General features: G+C 40.6%; 2 protein-coding genes across 2 annotated transcripts in view; one reads left to right on the top strand and one right to left on the bottom strand.

Annotated features, from left to right (window-relative positions):
* The window catches only part of LOC137471568 (fatty acid-binding protein, adipocyte), a 190,458-nt gene that overhangs the window by 112,101 nt on the left and 62,662 nt on the right, over positions 1-15,695 (top strand). The gene's annotated exons all lie outside the window — the stretch shown is intronic.
* On the bottom strand, positions 1,448-15,590 carry CHMP4C (charged multivesicular body protein 4C). The gene is made up of 5 exons (XM_068185965.1): positions 15,122-15,590; positions 7,854-8,031; positions 6,493-6,607; positions 3,811-3,919; positions 1,448-1,581 (listed from the first exon to the last, which is right to left on the bottom strand). The coding sequence occupies exons 1-5, from the start codon at positions 15,315-15,317 to the stop codon at positions 1,517-1,519; spliced, it is 663 nt and encodes a 220-aa protein (XP_068042066.1). The 5' UTR covers positions 15,318-15,590; the 3' UTR covers positions 1,448-1,516.

Below are 15,695 nucleotides of genomic sequence, written 5' to 3' on the forward strand. Positions count from 1 at the left end.
ATGTATTTTTAAATTTAAGGCAGTCCTGTCTTTATTTTTTCCTTCTGTTTTATTTTGTATTTAAAACAAAAATGAAATAATTCCAGACTTTCTCTACTCTCAACAAAAAGGGAACATATTCCTGGTACCTCCAAATTTTAGGACAGAATTAACACACATAGTTTTTTCCAGTAAGAAAATTATCCGAAGTGACAAGGCTTGATTCAGCTCTCATACAGATACAATCCAAAAGCAATTTCTCCACAGAGAATGGAAGTCCTGAAAAAGTCAAACTCTCCACAGGGCTTATACATTTTGGGTTTCATCCATGGGGCTCAACTTGAAAGGCTCTGAGCAGACCACGTCTAGATTATTTAATACTTTGTTAGTACAAAGCAGCCTATTTAATTTTTGGGTTGTATTTGAACAGCAATCTCTCCATATATGCAGTAGTTTAGCACTCAAGAGTGGCATTTTTTCCTTAGGCTAAAATGCTGTCAGGTGAACAGTAACACACCAACTTTACAAGCAACCCAGAATCAGCTTTTAACCAGGACTTTAAAAGGCCCTGCAACTGCAACACACTGGTATTATTTTCATTCGCAAACTGAATAAGAGAAAAGAACCAGATGCTCAGAAATTAAAACTATTTTGAAATTGTGTAACTAAAAATGTGTTGCTAATTCCTTTGATGAGGATGAGTATTATCACACAAAGTAAAGACACATCCTAGAAAGACAAGGTAGTGGAGAAGAACGCAAAAGGTCAAATCTCTTCTGGATTTTTGACAGGCTTAATGAAAATCAGTAGTGTTTGGCAGGAATCTGTAAGAACCTACACATTTTGCTTTCCTTGATCACTGTAATTCTGTAACCTAGTCAGAAACAGTTCAAAATACAATTCAAGTTGACCTATAGAAGTGCATGGGACATTTTGGCCAGTTAAAACAAATAACACATCCCACTTCAATAAGCCTACAGAAGAGCTTCCTCTTAATATCTAGGACACCATAAGTTGCTCCAGGCAGACTGTTTAAATCTTCATGTCCAAATGAATAGTTATTAGTTCTTGGGTTCAAAGAACTTGCAAGTGAAGACACGTATTAAGCTGTTTTCAGCTTAATTCAAATAGTCTGAACCAAATAACCCTCTAGTTATAGGGTCCTGATGACTTACTAAACTTTCTCATTTCAAAAATGAATCCAGCTTTGAGCATAAGTAGGGCACATGGGTTTTACAAACCAACAGACATGGTAAGATAGTACCTATTAAAAACTGATACTACTAATGAAACAAATCTCTTGACGAGGCTGAAAAAAATGATGCCTGAAGGTTTAGGCAACTATTTAATTACTTTGTTTGCTGTTTTTTCAGCTAGTTTTGTAATATGGCAATAACACTAGTCTCAGCAAGATGTGCCATAAAAAAACCCAGCCTGTATGAAATGCAACCACAGTAAATCAGTGCAGTTATAAAACAGCAGTACAGCTCCTTACATTCTGCACTATAATGTTTGGTTTTATAAAAAGACCATGCTCTTATGAAGCCCAGGCAGCCAGTTTCTTCATTTCATCTTCATCCTCAGCTCTTTTCCTGGTCGATGCTGCAGATAAAGAGACAATAACCATCAACTAATGTAACAGTCAGAACCATTCTATCTGTTAGCATGAGGACTTGCATAGTGATCTCAGACCAATTTACTGACTAGCAAGCTGAACATGAGTAATGCAGGAATGAAGCTCATAAGAGTTGTGGCTATTTTGCCCCACGATTATTTCCTGTAGAACCCTGAAGTTCACAATATAGGTCTGATGTCATTCCTACTGAAAGACTCACACAGAAAAAACATTTAATTTCTAAAGGTTGTCACAGCCAGAAAAGGCCCACACAGAAAAAACATTTAATTTCTAAAGGTTGTCACAGCCAGAAAAGGCCCACAAGAATGCTGTCAGTTCTCTCACCACCATGTAAACGAGCAAAACTGACCTATCCTGGCCAGCTGCACATCCTGCTACCTTTCCAAATAGTGCTGAGAGGTTCTGCACACGCAAGTCTCTGGATGAACTCACCACATTTTAACGGGTGGTGTCATTTATTAAACGGAGAAAAACATTCCTGAACTTGCTTTGCTCAGGTGACATCAGTTAACTGCTGTGTTCACTGCAACAGCAATTCCCAGTAATGTATCAGGTCCCCCACACACTTTGTACCCAAATCTCCATCACACATCATCTGCATTCACTAAACCAAAACCTCATCCAAATTGTCCTCATTTGCTGACCTGCAAACTAGATGCCCAAAAGCCAAGGTTCAGCCTCAGGCTGCCTCCTCCATCTGTGGGCTGTGCACACCAGGATTGGCATCTCTGCAGCCACCAGTGGAACAGTGTTAGTGGGTCCAATACCTGTGTGCACCTTTACAGCAGCCAGCTGGCTCCCACCTGAGGCAGCTGCAGGGCCAGGAGCCGCTGTCTAGAGGGGAACTGCACTAGCACTTCAGGGACTAAGGGTGGAGAAGCACGTGGGGGACCACCGCTGCAGTCCCTCTTCTGCAAGTGTGACAGGTTCACTGTGTGACTGGGGAAGGTCACTGTGCCTCGCTTCATTGCAGTTTCCTCATCTTCAAAATCAGGACGGCAACATGCATCTCCACTTAGAAGCATTATAGATCCATCAAACGGTCTAACTTTGCTGTTGCTGTGTAACAGTAAGCAGAGAGTTTCAGAAAACATAAGCTAGTTTTTCACAGCCTTGAACTATATAATTGTAACCAGCTCATCTTGCCTGAAGCAGCTATACAGATGGATGTAGAAAATTAAAATAGTGAGAAGCACATGGAGATGGTCTGGGTTTAATAAAAATGTCAACTGGCACAGCTGGATCTGGATTGGGAAGACAATGTATGAACAAATCATAAATGGCCAGACTGAATTTTCACTGCTTTTCTAAATCCTTTTTTTTTTTTTTCCTAGCTGTTCTGCAATTGAGTTCAGTAGATAAGGCCACAGTCTCAGCTTGAACATTTTAAACTGCTTCTCAGGATTTAAGCGTCATCTGCCAAAACACATATCGTAGTATCTGAGTTGAGCTGGTCTAGGTAACCTGTTTTGTGAGAGAAACCATAAACCACCTGTGTCACATGTGTGCTGTCCTTACCATCGAGTATTTATATCCTTTTACTAATGTCAGTACACAGCAAGTCTATCAACTGACAGTGAAAAGTGTAGAAAAAGTTGACTGCCTCTGGCTGAATTCAAAATGAACAGGGCGGAACTATAGAAAAATAAAACTACCGCTTAATACCAGGAATAAGCCTGTTCAGTACAAAGAAAGCAAAGGAATGAACATGTCTTTAAATATGTACTTCCCGATGCCTCCTTCATTTCTAATTAAAATACCAGCAGAAAATATCAAACCACTACCCTGCAAAACTGGATCTTTATGACGTAAACATTTGGAATCCAGGTCAGACTCTAATTGAAAGAGACTAAGGATTTAATTGCCAAAAAGAAGAAAAAAAAAAGGCAAAAAAGATCATTCCTCAATGATCTTACTACATTTCAGTAGAAGATTCATCAGTATATGTGCAAGGTCAAGTTCCCCAAGTTTGTCACTCTAAATCTACACAGAATATGGTCCTAAATGCTTTTACAGAGCAAAACAGAATCCCACTCTGCTTCTTCTGTTAAATAGACACAAAAATAGGAAAAGGAATTTATAACATTTTAAGAGTTATAACAGTTAAATGCATATCTGAAACCCTCTCTTCCTCTCCTCTTTTTCACAGCATGGCTTAATCATGTGAAATGTAAAATAGCAAGCAGGCATTTTACCAGGATGAGAAGGCAGCGATGTGGATGGAACACTTGGCAACCTGACATCTCTCATTCCCTTGTTCAGTTCTTCTTGCTCCAGTTCTTCTAATTCTGCCATCAATTCATCCTAAATTCAAGGAAAACATTATTTACAAATTCTGCCAGTGATTACATGCAAGGGCACATTTAACCACCATGAAGCAAACTACTACTGAAAAAACAGTTTACACCTGAAAGGACGTATCAAGAAACAGCATATTAAACATGCAATTTTTATTAAGTATGGACAATTAAGTAAACCTTAATTGAACACTGAAAATAGGACAATGAAAGTTAGAAACAGGACAAGAAATAAACTTAAAACCAAAACTAATAGCAGTACAATACATGCCAAAAAGGCAAATACAGGAGTAAAAAGCCTCTCTGCTGTCCTCAGGTTTGTTCTGAATCTAGAGCCTGTACTCTTCAATGGATTCTAACTTTAATGTGCCATTTCTCCCATTTTAAAAGGCAAACACCTTCCACTAGTTATAAAGCAGACTGTCATTAAACACTGTGCTTCAGCCCTATCACGTAAGTCCAGGATTATATGTGATTTCAAAGCAGCACTGGAATCAAAACTGTCCTCCTGGGTCCTGTTATTCACTCTTGAAGCACACAGCACTCATGGGCTTTTAGGTGCGGAGGCTGATTTGGACAGATGATCTAATCCACTTGTACAATGCTAAAAATAAAAACTTTGTATGCTTTTTAAAAAAGCAAGGAACTTATTCCTCGGCTGAATTTTCCCAAAGAAAGGAAGCTAAATGTTACATATACGTGGAGAAATGGACCTTTGCCACATTGATAAAATGGTTTAAAAGAAACAATGGGCCAAAACAACTGGGGAGGGGTGGGATAAGTGTCATAAAAGTAGTAAAGTAAGAGCTATTAGGTACTGAAATGAGCTTTGCCTACACATTTATACTTTATCACCACTGTAGAAGTTAAAATGATAGTTGCATAGCCACCACAGGACTTTATACCTGAATTTACTTTCTCAAGGTTTTATAATTTAAGGCAAACATACACTGTGCCAACCCAGGGAGAAGGAACTCTTATCTTTCTGTGCCTGTATGGAGCAGGAGAAATCACATGCTTCCATGGTCTCCTTACAGCCACGGCACACATGCGAAGAGAAAATGCATCCAAATGCATGGAAAAAACATCCTTCAAAAAAATCAATTAAATATTATCCTTCAACACTAACCACCTTATATCCCAGTAATCAAATCATTGATTCTAGCACTCTTAAGGTGCAGTAGCCTGCAAACCAGGTTTCCCTGTTACTGCCAAGTGTTCCAAGTATTAGGCTCCTATGCAAAAGCTGGTACAATGATGCTCCAAGTGACAGGGGCTTATTTCCCAAACAGGAACAACACACATCAGCTTCAACTGATATCCCTTAGAAACTTCCAGGTCAATCTACAACATGCTTACTAAGCCTAGACTCCAAAAAGTTAAGCACTGTTGAAAAGTAAGACACTGTACAGCTGTTTGGGGTGGCAGGATGTTTTTCAATTGTTTGAAGCTCAGGCCAAATCCTATTCCTTGTGCCAGTAACGACTAAATGTTTCTTGGAAAATTCACATTCAAAGTGGAAATACAGGAAAACAGGTAATGGGAACAAAATACAAAGATTCATTACTATTTTCAACAAATTAGAGCTACTGAATGAAACTTCCTCCTCCTCCCAATCAAGCAAATATGTGCAATATAGCATTTATATTTTTCTTTTTTGTCCATTTGGTAATATAAGAACAAATTAGTTGGGAATACAGCGAACAGTTTGAGTGTTCAAGACATTCTTCAAATGATTCTTAGTGCTTAGCCATTTTGAAACAAAAGTGAAAAACAAAACAAAAGTGGCTGTGATATTGAGCTTGACATCCATCTCTGCATTCCAGAGATTACAAAAATTTTGAGTAACCTTGACCCTTGAGTCCTCAACCATGGTTGGATCAGAAATACGTTATATCCTGTTTAGATGTACAAAATCAAATCTGGGGCCATTGGATGAAAGCTACTGCAACAAATTTTGAGAAGGTCCTAAATGCCTTGTGGGGGTTTCAGAAGAAAAGAGCTTAGAATTAAACCTTATTGCCTCCAACAGGTATTACTTCTACCTATCAGATCTACCTTTGTGGTCTGGGCAACAGGGAAAGGACCTGTACCAAAAATGACCTTAAAAAAATGGTCTAAATATTCAGAATTATGAACAGTAGCCTGTCCATGACATAGGGACATGCACTTAAGTCAAATGGATATCTATTTGGAGCAATAAAAAATTATATGTTTCAGTGTCTACTTGGAGTAGTACAAATTGCATGTTTTAGTGACCTTTTTCTGAGGCTCAAATGAGAACAATAACTTCAGGAGTGCATTTAAAAATGCTTTTCTTAAAACTGATACAAAACATAAAAATATTTTTTTATATTTTTGCATTTACAGATTTTTATTTAGTACATTGTATATTTTATATATAATGGTTTTATTTAATTTTTATATTTATAATAAAATTCTAAAATTTTCCCAGATTGAGTGAGCTAGAACCAAGGAATTTCACATCCACACTTCTTGAGAAACAAACCACTGCACAGCAATATAACTATAGAGTTAAAACAACTATGGAATTAAAACTCACAGGCCTGAAGTACTAACCTCGTCAAACTCATCACCAAAGGTGGCTCGGTTTGAGATAGCGTCTGAAATTTCCTGGGCAACATCTTGCTGTTCAGTGATATCTTGCATCAAATCATCAATTTTGTTCAAATCCCTGGCATGGTAACATGGAAACATTTTTTAAAAGATGTATCATTCAAATCCGACAGAACACACTCACTTGAACAGACCCTATTTTCTTTTTATGCCCATGACTCTATAAACAGCAGAATTCACAGGGAGTAGTTTTCCTCATCTACACCCAGTTCAGCTACTTCCATGTCAGGATTATAACAAAAGTCAAACTGCAGCAGAGTGTATGTCTCTCTCTCTGTGCTCCTCATACATCTGCCAGCCTGTCACAGCCCATGGGCAGATCTCCAAGGTCAGCATCTTTGCAGGCCTTTTGGTACTTAAAGGGGCTTTATAAGAAAGATGGGGATAAACATTTACATGGCTTGTTGTGAAGGGCAGAGGGTAACAGCTTTAATCCAAAAGAGGGTCAATTTAGATTTGATTCAAGGAAGAAGCTTTTTATAATGAGGGTGGTGAAGCACCAGCATGGGTTGCCCAGAAATAGTAGATACCCCATCACGAGAAACATCCAAGGTCAGGTTGGATGGACTCTGAGCAACCTGATCTAGTTGAAGATGTTCCTATTCACTGCAAGGTGTTTGGACAGGATTATCTTTAAATGTCCCCTGGAACCCAAACTATTCTATGATTTTATGGATCTTCTTTTATGTTAAGCTTTCACCAGAACTGGGGAGAACTTAACAGAATTGTACCCCATTTAAAGGTTTCCCCTTATTGTTAACTTCGTTATTGTTTCAGTTCCTGTTTATTTCTCGCAGAACAACCCTTCTGATTTAACTCTGTTTATTCAGGCAGAAAAACACCCCTTGAAACAACATAAGACATATGAAAAAAAAAAGTAAAAAAAAGTAATTTTTTTTTTTTGGGGGGGGGGGGAGGGGTGGGGAAAGGGAGTGCAGGGAGTGCATTTAATCAGTACTTTGAATCCCACAGTCCAGCTTATGGATTCTGAGGAAAAGAGTCCACCTAGTTTCTATGACTAGATTTTCTTCTGGACAAACAAAGGGCAGAAAGGGCAGAGGCCACTCTCCACTGCCAAGACAGACTGAAAAAAACAGATCTCACCAGATAAGTGAACTTCCTTCTAGATTTATTGTTAGGAAAAGATATTTTTCTGCCAAATATACCACTATAGCACTAATAGTATTCCTGACATTCAATGCCCAAACCAAAAATGAAGTCAAAACTATCTAACAGTCTATAGTAATGGAATAATTTGAAAGTGGTTAGTAAGTCCAACTTGGAAGCTACTAGAAAACACTTACATATTTTCATGTACTTTTTTCATAGCTTGTGCAGCATAACCCATATTCTTGAGTACTTCTGTGTTGGTGTGGGAATTTTCCAATGCCTCTCTCTGGAACTCAATAGTCGAAAGTGTCCCATCAATTTGATTCAACTGCTTCTCATATCTCTTTTTTCTCTTCAGTGCTTGTAAGGCAGCTGGAATGGGAAGAGGCAAAGTGCATTGTGCGTTTTCATAGCAAATGCAAGGACAAGTAGTTCAGCACCAAGCTGACCTGCAGAATTTATAATTCTCACCCTCCTACCTTACTATGAGGGAGACAAACTTTGACCATACCAGATCGGCAGCCTGTTAATCACCAACAGGCTGTTGCATGAACATGCTGGGAAGCCTCTTTTAGATTAACTCCTTCTAGCACCACAAGGAAAAGCAGCTTCTTCCTCCACTGTGGGAGATGTTGAACTCCATCCTGTGCACACAGGCAAAGCAGGGAAGGTGGGAAGGAAAAAGAAAACATCAGAGAGAAGTCAGAAGAGAGAATAAAAGAATAAGCTGCAAAATGTAAGTAAAACCTAAGGAAGACAGTGTAAGAAGATCTGCCATGATAACTACAACTCCACCAATACGCTTTCTAAACTTTGTCTCAGCAGCAATAACTGTGAAGTGCAATGGAGGGCCCAAATGGCCCAGCTAGGCAGATGGGTTAGATCAGAGGAGGATTTGCATTTCTCCAGCTTTTAGCTCATCTATTTCTTAACAATCACTTAGGAACCTGATCTTTAAATCTTAGAATTTAAAAACATAAAGAACTTTGTAGACACGGACACAGTCAAATCGCTCCACTCCATTATCTTTGCAAATTGTGGAGATTAGTCTTTTATATTCATTAAGTTATGAGCAGCGTTCTCTACCCAGAGTAAATCATTACCAGAATAAACACACTTGACAAGCATGAGGAGAAAAGAACTTTCTCTTGGCCTCAGGGTGTGGAACACACACAATTTTGCCACAAGCATTTCCTGATGACAGTCCTTTCCAAGCTACATATGCCAGGCTTAAACCCCCCCCCAAACAAAACAAGAGACTGAGTTAACCCATTGTTTGATTTCTTGCAATGCTATTAGCACCCCCATTCCTTCCCTTGTCTCCTACATTCAATTTTTTAAACAGATTCAGAACCTACAAGCCCCAACAGCCCTGTGGCCCCCCCAAACTCAACCAACAGCAGCAGCTACTGTTGCAATCCTGTTAAAATTGCCCATGTGCAGTAACACTGAACCTTGACACTGGGGTACACAACTTTTCAAATTAAATAAGGATTCCCCCAAGGAGGGCACAAAGATTTATGGTGTGTAACAGCACGCTAACAAAATTAATGTTTTTTTGACAAATGCTTGAATCAACATGATCAAAATTGCTCATCATGAGCTGCACAAGAACAGGCATTCACACAGGCTAAGATGCCTTCCACCACCAGCAGTGAGATGCTTCAGGACAGCAAACCACAATCCCAACAGATTAATCACAGCATTCAAATCCAAGATTTTCTGAGGTTTTGGGGGATGGTTCAAAGATCATGCATATTCTGAAGAAGTTGCACAAACACCAAATGATGTCATGCACATGGCAAATATAAGAATTGTAAAATTCTCATCAGCAATTCTAAAATACTTAATTTTTATTTAATCCCAAACAATGCTTACCTACTTATTATTTCCTAACTTATTTGTACTTAGTATTGGTGGACTTAAGACACCAGCCACTTCCTTTCCTAGCTTCCATTGGATCAAATTTGATCCTGGATTCTTAGGTTAGGAAGCTAGAGGCTCCAGACAAAGGTAACAGTCTGAAACTGTGCATAACACCAGCTGGGCCAGAGAGGACTCTGAGGCCCTGTGGACTGAGGAGCACTCAGCTGGAGCAAGCATCTACCAGGGGGCAGTCTTTCTAGTCAGCGTTCTTCAGACATGGGACTCTGCAATGGTGCTGTTATTATTGGCTGCTCGCAGAGAAAATGGATTTCCTCAGTTACACACAAAGCAGTTGTTTTCAAAATCCAGAAGATCATTTAATTAAACCACACCCAAATCAAGAAAACACAGGAGAAGCTAAACTCTCTGCGACTTCAGCTATTAATAAACAGCTTTTCCTCATTATTGTGGTGCAAGATATTATCTTCTTTCTCTTTAGTTTTACCAGTCACTTACAGGATAAAGCAGTCCATAGGAAATAAATTCATACTCCTTCCTTATCAACCAAAGCATTATAAATCCTCACACCACACTATATGATTTTCCTGATTTGTGTTAAATGAATGCCCTTTATTGCAGAGTATTTTGCTACAGTAGCTCCTATCACTAATTTATGAGAATTTCCTTGTTATTTGAAATCTATTTTCCTGTGTTTTACAAAGTACCTAGAATTTTAGTGCTTTTCTACTGCATATTACAAGCATTTTTAAATTTGTGTGCAAATCTTACAGGACTGAAATGCTTCTGCTTTATAATGCTATCACATTGTAATTACCAAACTGGAGAAGAAAGTATCTATTAAAATATAATGAATTTGAGCAGAGAAGACAAACTCACGTCACTGAAGGTCTAAGAATGGCACTGAAAAATGGTGTTCCCCATTCCCAAAATCTCAAAGAAGGAAGACAGCTTGGGGAGGATGAGTTTGAGCAGAGGTAGAGTCTGAGGAAGCAAGTGTAATTAATACCAAATTCATTCAGGAAGAGGTGGAGGGCTTCTCCAGGAAAAAAAAAAAAAAAAAAAAAAAAACCACAAAAGCAGTCTCATACACTTTTTTTTTTTTGTGCTCTAAAAAAGCCAATTCAACTCTTGAAATTTTTTATGTCAGCACTTGGCTGGGCTTTAGCACATTTCCTGTACTCCTGAATCCAATAAGCAGGATACAGCTCATAGATTAGAAACCACTGCTTTTAATATGAGTTTTTATTTTATAGTTAAGGTGTCTGGAACAAAAGAAGACTATGTCAGTTTAAGTTTGCATATTAATGAACTCGTTTTATACAGAAGGGCACTCTTCCAGTTTTGCTACAATGCTGACACTTTAGTAAGGGAGCAGAAATGGCCAGCCTGGTAATAAGAATCCTGGCCACACTGAATATCCAGATTTCAAAAGGAAAAACAGAAGTAATTGCACAGGAAGAGTCAGTTGTGCACCCTTTTCATGGTTTCATGACAGATCAGACTGAAAAGCAACAGTGCAGTAATACCACCTTTACCTGGCAAGCCTATTGCCAACACCCATCAGTACAGAAAGCACCAACGATCTCACCATCTTCTCAAGCAGAAATAAAACAGTTGTCTAATAATCCTTATAATTCCCATGATGAAACTACTAAACTAGGAAAAGAGTGTTTCTTCTGAAGATGTAACATGATTGTGAAAATACCAGATCTCACTCTTGGATACGACTCACAAAACTCTACCTCAGGCCTGCAAGGGATTCATGGACTGCAGCTTCTATCTCCCTCGCTCTAAGGACAACAGAGGGCAATGCTGCTGAGGCCATAAAAATCATAGGACCCTAATTAGGCTCATTATCAGCACTCATAGTCCTTAAAGCCTTGTGGAGGAAGCCACATACAGCTACAAATGAGAGGCTAAATCAAGAATAATAATGAGCTGGACCAGTTATAAGTATTCCAGTTCACAGCAAGACACCTGAAATGTGATCATGAAAGTCAGAGAACAATCACTGTAACTCACAGAGCAAAGACACACCAAGGGCTTTCCTTTATGTCCCTGCCAGAAACCCTCACTCCCAACCTGTCCCACAGCCTGCCGTAGGCGTGACTGTCCAGTCCATCCTAACACACAACTGCCACATCATTGTTTGGCCTCCACAGCCTCCTGGTTACACCCAGCTCACTGAAAAGGAATGCTACACGGCTACATGAGCCCTGCCCAAACGGAACACATGTTTAGCAGCATCTACTTGTGAAACCCTCCCTGTTTTTCCCACTTTCTTCATAGGTTTTGTCCTCAGTAGTACTATGTGGTTATTTATGGTTAAGATTTAATCCTATTCTGGATGGCCTATCTTAACTTTTTTATTTTTATTAAGTTTTTTAATATTTTTAGGATCTGTGAAGGACATTGGGCTGAAACAACACACATTCATGTGTATGTTATTTTCACAATTACAGGCATGCTTCGGAAAACACATTTCCTTTTAAACAAAGTTCTCAAATATTCAGTATCACTTCCTGTTCTTTAAATTTTCTTCTATGTCCTTTAAAATAATGGATAAGAAAATCCAATATATAGATGGAGTTGGCAGCTATGCACTGGCTGAAACGGATAAAAAAGTACAGCAAGAGACTTTAAAAGAGTTTGTTCCTGGAATGGAGAGACATTAGAATTCAGTGCTAACTGTGAAAAAAATATTGCTTCTCATGACATAACCTCTCCAGGAGGAATTTCAGCAAACAAAAAAAACCCTGAAGTGGTCTAGCTACAATCAGATATTAATGGGGAATGCTGGAAATGCATCCCATCAAAAGTATAGCTAATTTCAGATTAGGTACAGGAACTGCAGAGATACTCCATAAAGGAAAAGCCAGGAGTATTTCAGTGATGTTTCACATCTATGGCATAGCTAATGCATTACAGCTTTTAAATCAACTTAAGCCTACTGATGTCACATGAAACCCATTCAAGAGTCATATGAAGTCATGAGAAATTGCTGGTGCTTGAATCTGCTCTCTCTTGTGTTGGTCCAACTGACTCAGACTCATGCACCTAAAAATCAAGTGAGATCATGCTATTTGGTGCATTTTCTACCCCTAGGTACACCTTGCTTCAGTTGCAGACAGCTCCATTTTAGTTTCCATAGGCTTCTGCACAGATGCAATGAAGAAAAAAACCCCTACATTAAAAATAAGCAGTGACATCACTCCAAAACATTCACTTCAACATGACAGTGTAGATTAAAACCTTTATTCTCGCATTTGTATGTATGTTTACATAATGTTACAATAGATGGTGGTTAGCACAGATTTTCTCTGAGCTACACAGTACTACACACTAGCTAATATGATGTCAATGTAAATCAACAGTAATTAAACTGTAAAGCAATTGACATTTCAAATGAAGACATATTATTGGGGATTTAAGTTCACTGACTATACTTCTAAGTTTAAGCACTTTGGCACAGCAAGGTTATATTTTAAACAATGTATGGTTCATATTGTTTCTCCTCTGACTGTACTTAGGTTATCCCATTTTGGTTTTAGAACCATTTTTGGCATGAATAAAAACTACCCTGCTGCACTTTCAGCTCTACTCTTGCCTCTTTACTGTTCTTAACTGTTCCTCCCTGAGCAAATGACAAAATAGAAGGCAGTTATTTTTAACCACAATCAGCTCAACACTACAGTTTGCAATACGACACCATGAACGATTTAATAGATAAAAAAACTAGGGCAATTGCATATTGAGCACTGCAGTGGAAGCAACGATCTGGGAGAAAAGCTTCAGATATCAAATGCTGCATGCCTAAAGCAAAAAGCCAACACACACCTAAAACCACCATCAACCAGCTGAGTTAAAGATGAAGCAGATCCACCTTTCCCCAAAAAATTCTCATTCCTGTCTTTGCCCCACTCTGTCTTTACAGGTGCACAAGCACTCATATAGCTACCAGGTGAACTGGATAAGTGGAACTTAAACCATCCTGGGTAAAAAGAATAACCCAGACAAAGAAAACCACAATATTTTACAATATCCAGCTTTCTGAAACACACCCTTCAGGGAGCTCTGCCAAGGGAAAGGAAGGGAGCAGCACAAGGGCAGGAGCGAGGCAGGAAATGCTTCTTCTTTCTGCAAATGTGCCAGCTTATATTTCAGGTTTGGGATGAAGTTTCAGAGCAGCTTTTCTGGATTTAACCAGGAATTGCTACAGTCATAGGAATCAACCTGTTTGCTTGTACCAGCCCTGCAGCTCAGGCTTTTGCACAATTAATTCAGTCCCAGGAGCCACCTGGTCACTTTGTTCCATAGCAAATTAGCTTCCAGCTGGATCACCTTCCCGAACTAGCTCACTGTGACAGTACAGAGGTATCAGTACCTGGACAAGGGACCAAGAGACAGTCCAGCTGAAGCCAGGGGAATAGAAAGTGTGAGACTGGGACAATTGTGACAGCTCCCATCCTCTTGAGCAGCTGTCACAGTTGAGCTGAGTTTACTCCCTGAGTTTGCTCTGAGTTTATAACAGATTTTACTCCCTCGACTGTGCCTTCAAATCTGTCCCATCTTGACCCACAATTTTAAATCCATTTAACTAAAAGTTAGTTTAGTTAAACTGCCTTTTGCTAGTAATTACTAAATGCTAAAGTATTACAAATACATTAGAGGGCTAACCAGGACATCTCTAGCACAAGTTCAAAGTTACAGGGCATTATTTTTTTTAAATTACTGAGTAACAAAACAAGCAGGCAAAAGACCTACTTTCTTGTTACATCACAAATCTTTAATTCAAAATATTCTTCTTCTGTTATTAAGCATTTAAATTAAAATACAGCTCAGGCAAATAGGCCTCCATGTGACTTCAGGAAGCAATTAACTTGTTTCTCTGAGGCCTGTATATCCCCAAGATGCTGACTACATCATTTGCTTCCCAGGGGTGACAACATCAGTATACATAGAAGCCAGACCTTCTGACCCCTTAACATCCTCTAAGGGACTTTGTAGCTAACAGTAGTCACTAATGCTCTAAGCTATCATTCTTTTTCTGGTTGCACATATACTTCTTACATTATTTGGACAAATCATTGCATCACTTTGTTGCTCAGTTGTCAGCAATGGGGATAATGTGAATTGATTCGTGAATATACAGGAGATCTGCACATCCTTCATCTCGTTCGCCACCTGCCCAGCCAATGCTGAGCCCCCAAAGAGCGATTCCCTCCCTTGCTGAGCAGCAGTACTTTGCCCTCCGTGTATCCAGCCAGTACCTGCATCGGCTGTAGTGCAAAGGAAGAACAGGAGAATCGCACAGGAAACCACAGACAGTAAATTTGTGAGGAATAACAAATTCCCATCCCGCTGTATGAAACCACAGTTCATTAAACACTAATCGATGCCAAAACCACCATCCCGCCTCGCGTGTGGTGATTCTTGCTCGGAGCCCACAGCCGAACCACACTGCACACCTGCGGGGCCAGGTGACCCGGCCCCGCCACAGCCCCGGGGAGACCCGAGCGCCCATCGTACCCAGGGCGCTCCAGCCCCGGGATTTAATCGCCCGGCCCGCACTCACCTCGCTTGTTCTTGGTGCCGTGCTGCCGGGCTATCGCCAGCTCCCGCTCGATCCGCGTCTCCAGGTACTCCTGCTTCTTGCTGAGCATCTCCTCAGTCTCTCGCAGCCGGGCCAGCGCCTCCTGCGGCGAGGGACCCCCGCGGCCCTTGGAGGCGGCCGAGCCGCCCCCCTTGAAGAACTTGGAGATCTTGCTCATGGCGGCGGTCCCAGCTCGGCGCCCGCCGACAGAAAGGTCTGGCGAGCCCGGTCCTCAGGAGCCTCCCCGCCCGGCACACGCCGTGACAGCACTTCCTGAGCCCACGGGCGGCGGCGGCACCGCACCTGGCGGCGGGGCGGGCCCGGGGGCGGCTCCGCGGAGGCCGAGCTGCCGCTGCCCTCAGCCAGCGCCGGGCAGAGCGGCGGGAGGAGACAGCGAGCTCCGCGGGGCAGTCGCAGGGTCCAGAGCCGGGCCGGCGCTGCGAGTTTGTGCTTTCCCCCTAACTTTTTTCCCGTCACGGAATCTCAGAATGCCCAGTGGGTCGTCCTCCCTGCTCACGCAGGGTGATCCTAGAGCACATGGCCCAGGATTGCATCC

Source organism: Anomalospiza imberbis, chromosome 1, assembly GCF_031753505.1.
Source record: "Anomalospiza imberbis isolate Cuckoo-Finch-1a 21T00152 chromosome 1, ASM3175350v1, whole genome shotgun sequence".
Lineage (NCBI taxonomy): Eukaryota > Metazoa > Chordata > Aves > Passeriformes > Viduidae > Anomalospiza > Anomalospiza imberbis.

What these genes read in the sequence shown, in the direction of transcription:
- CHMP4C (XM_068185965.1), bottom strand. Translation starts at nt 15,317, where the DNA reads ATGAGCAAGATCTCCAAGTTCTTCAAGGGGGGCGGCTCGGCCGCCTCC. An exon ending in CGGCACCAAGAACAAGCGAG is followed by an intron (nt 8,032 to 15,121) that starts GTGAGTGCGGGC and finishes TTCCCATTCCAG; the next exon opens with CTGCCTTACAAGCACTGAAG. An exon ending in AAAAAAGTACATGAAAATAT is followed by an intron (nt 6,608 to 7,853) that starts GTAAGTGTTTTC and finishes TTACCATGCCAG; the next exon opens with GGATTTGAACAAAATTGATG.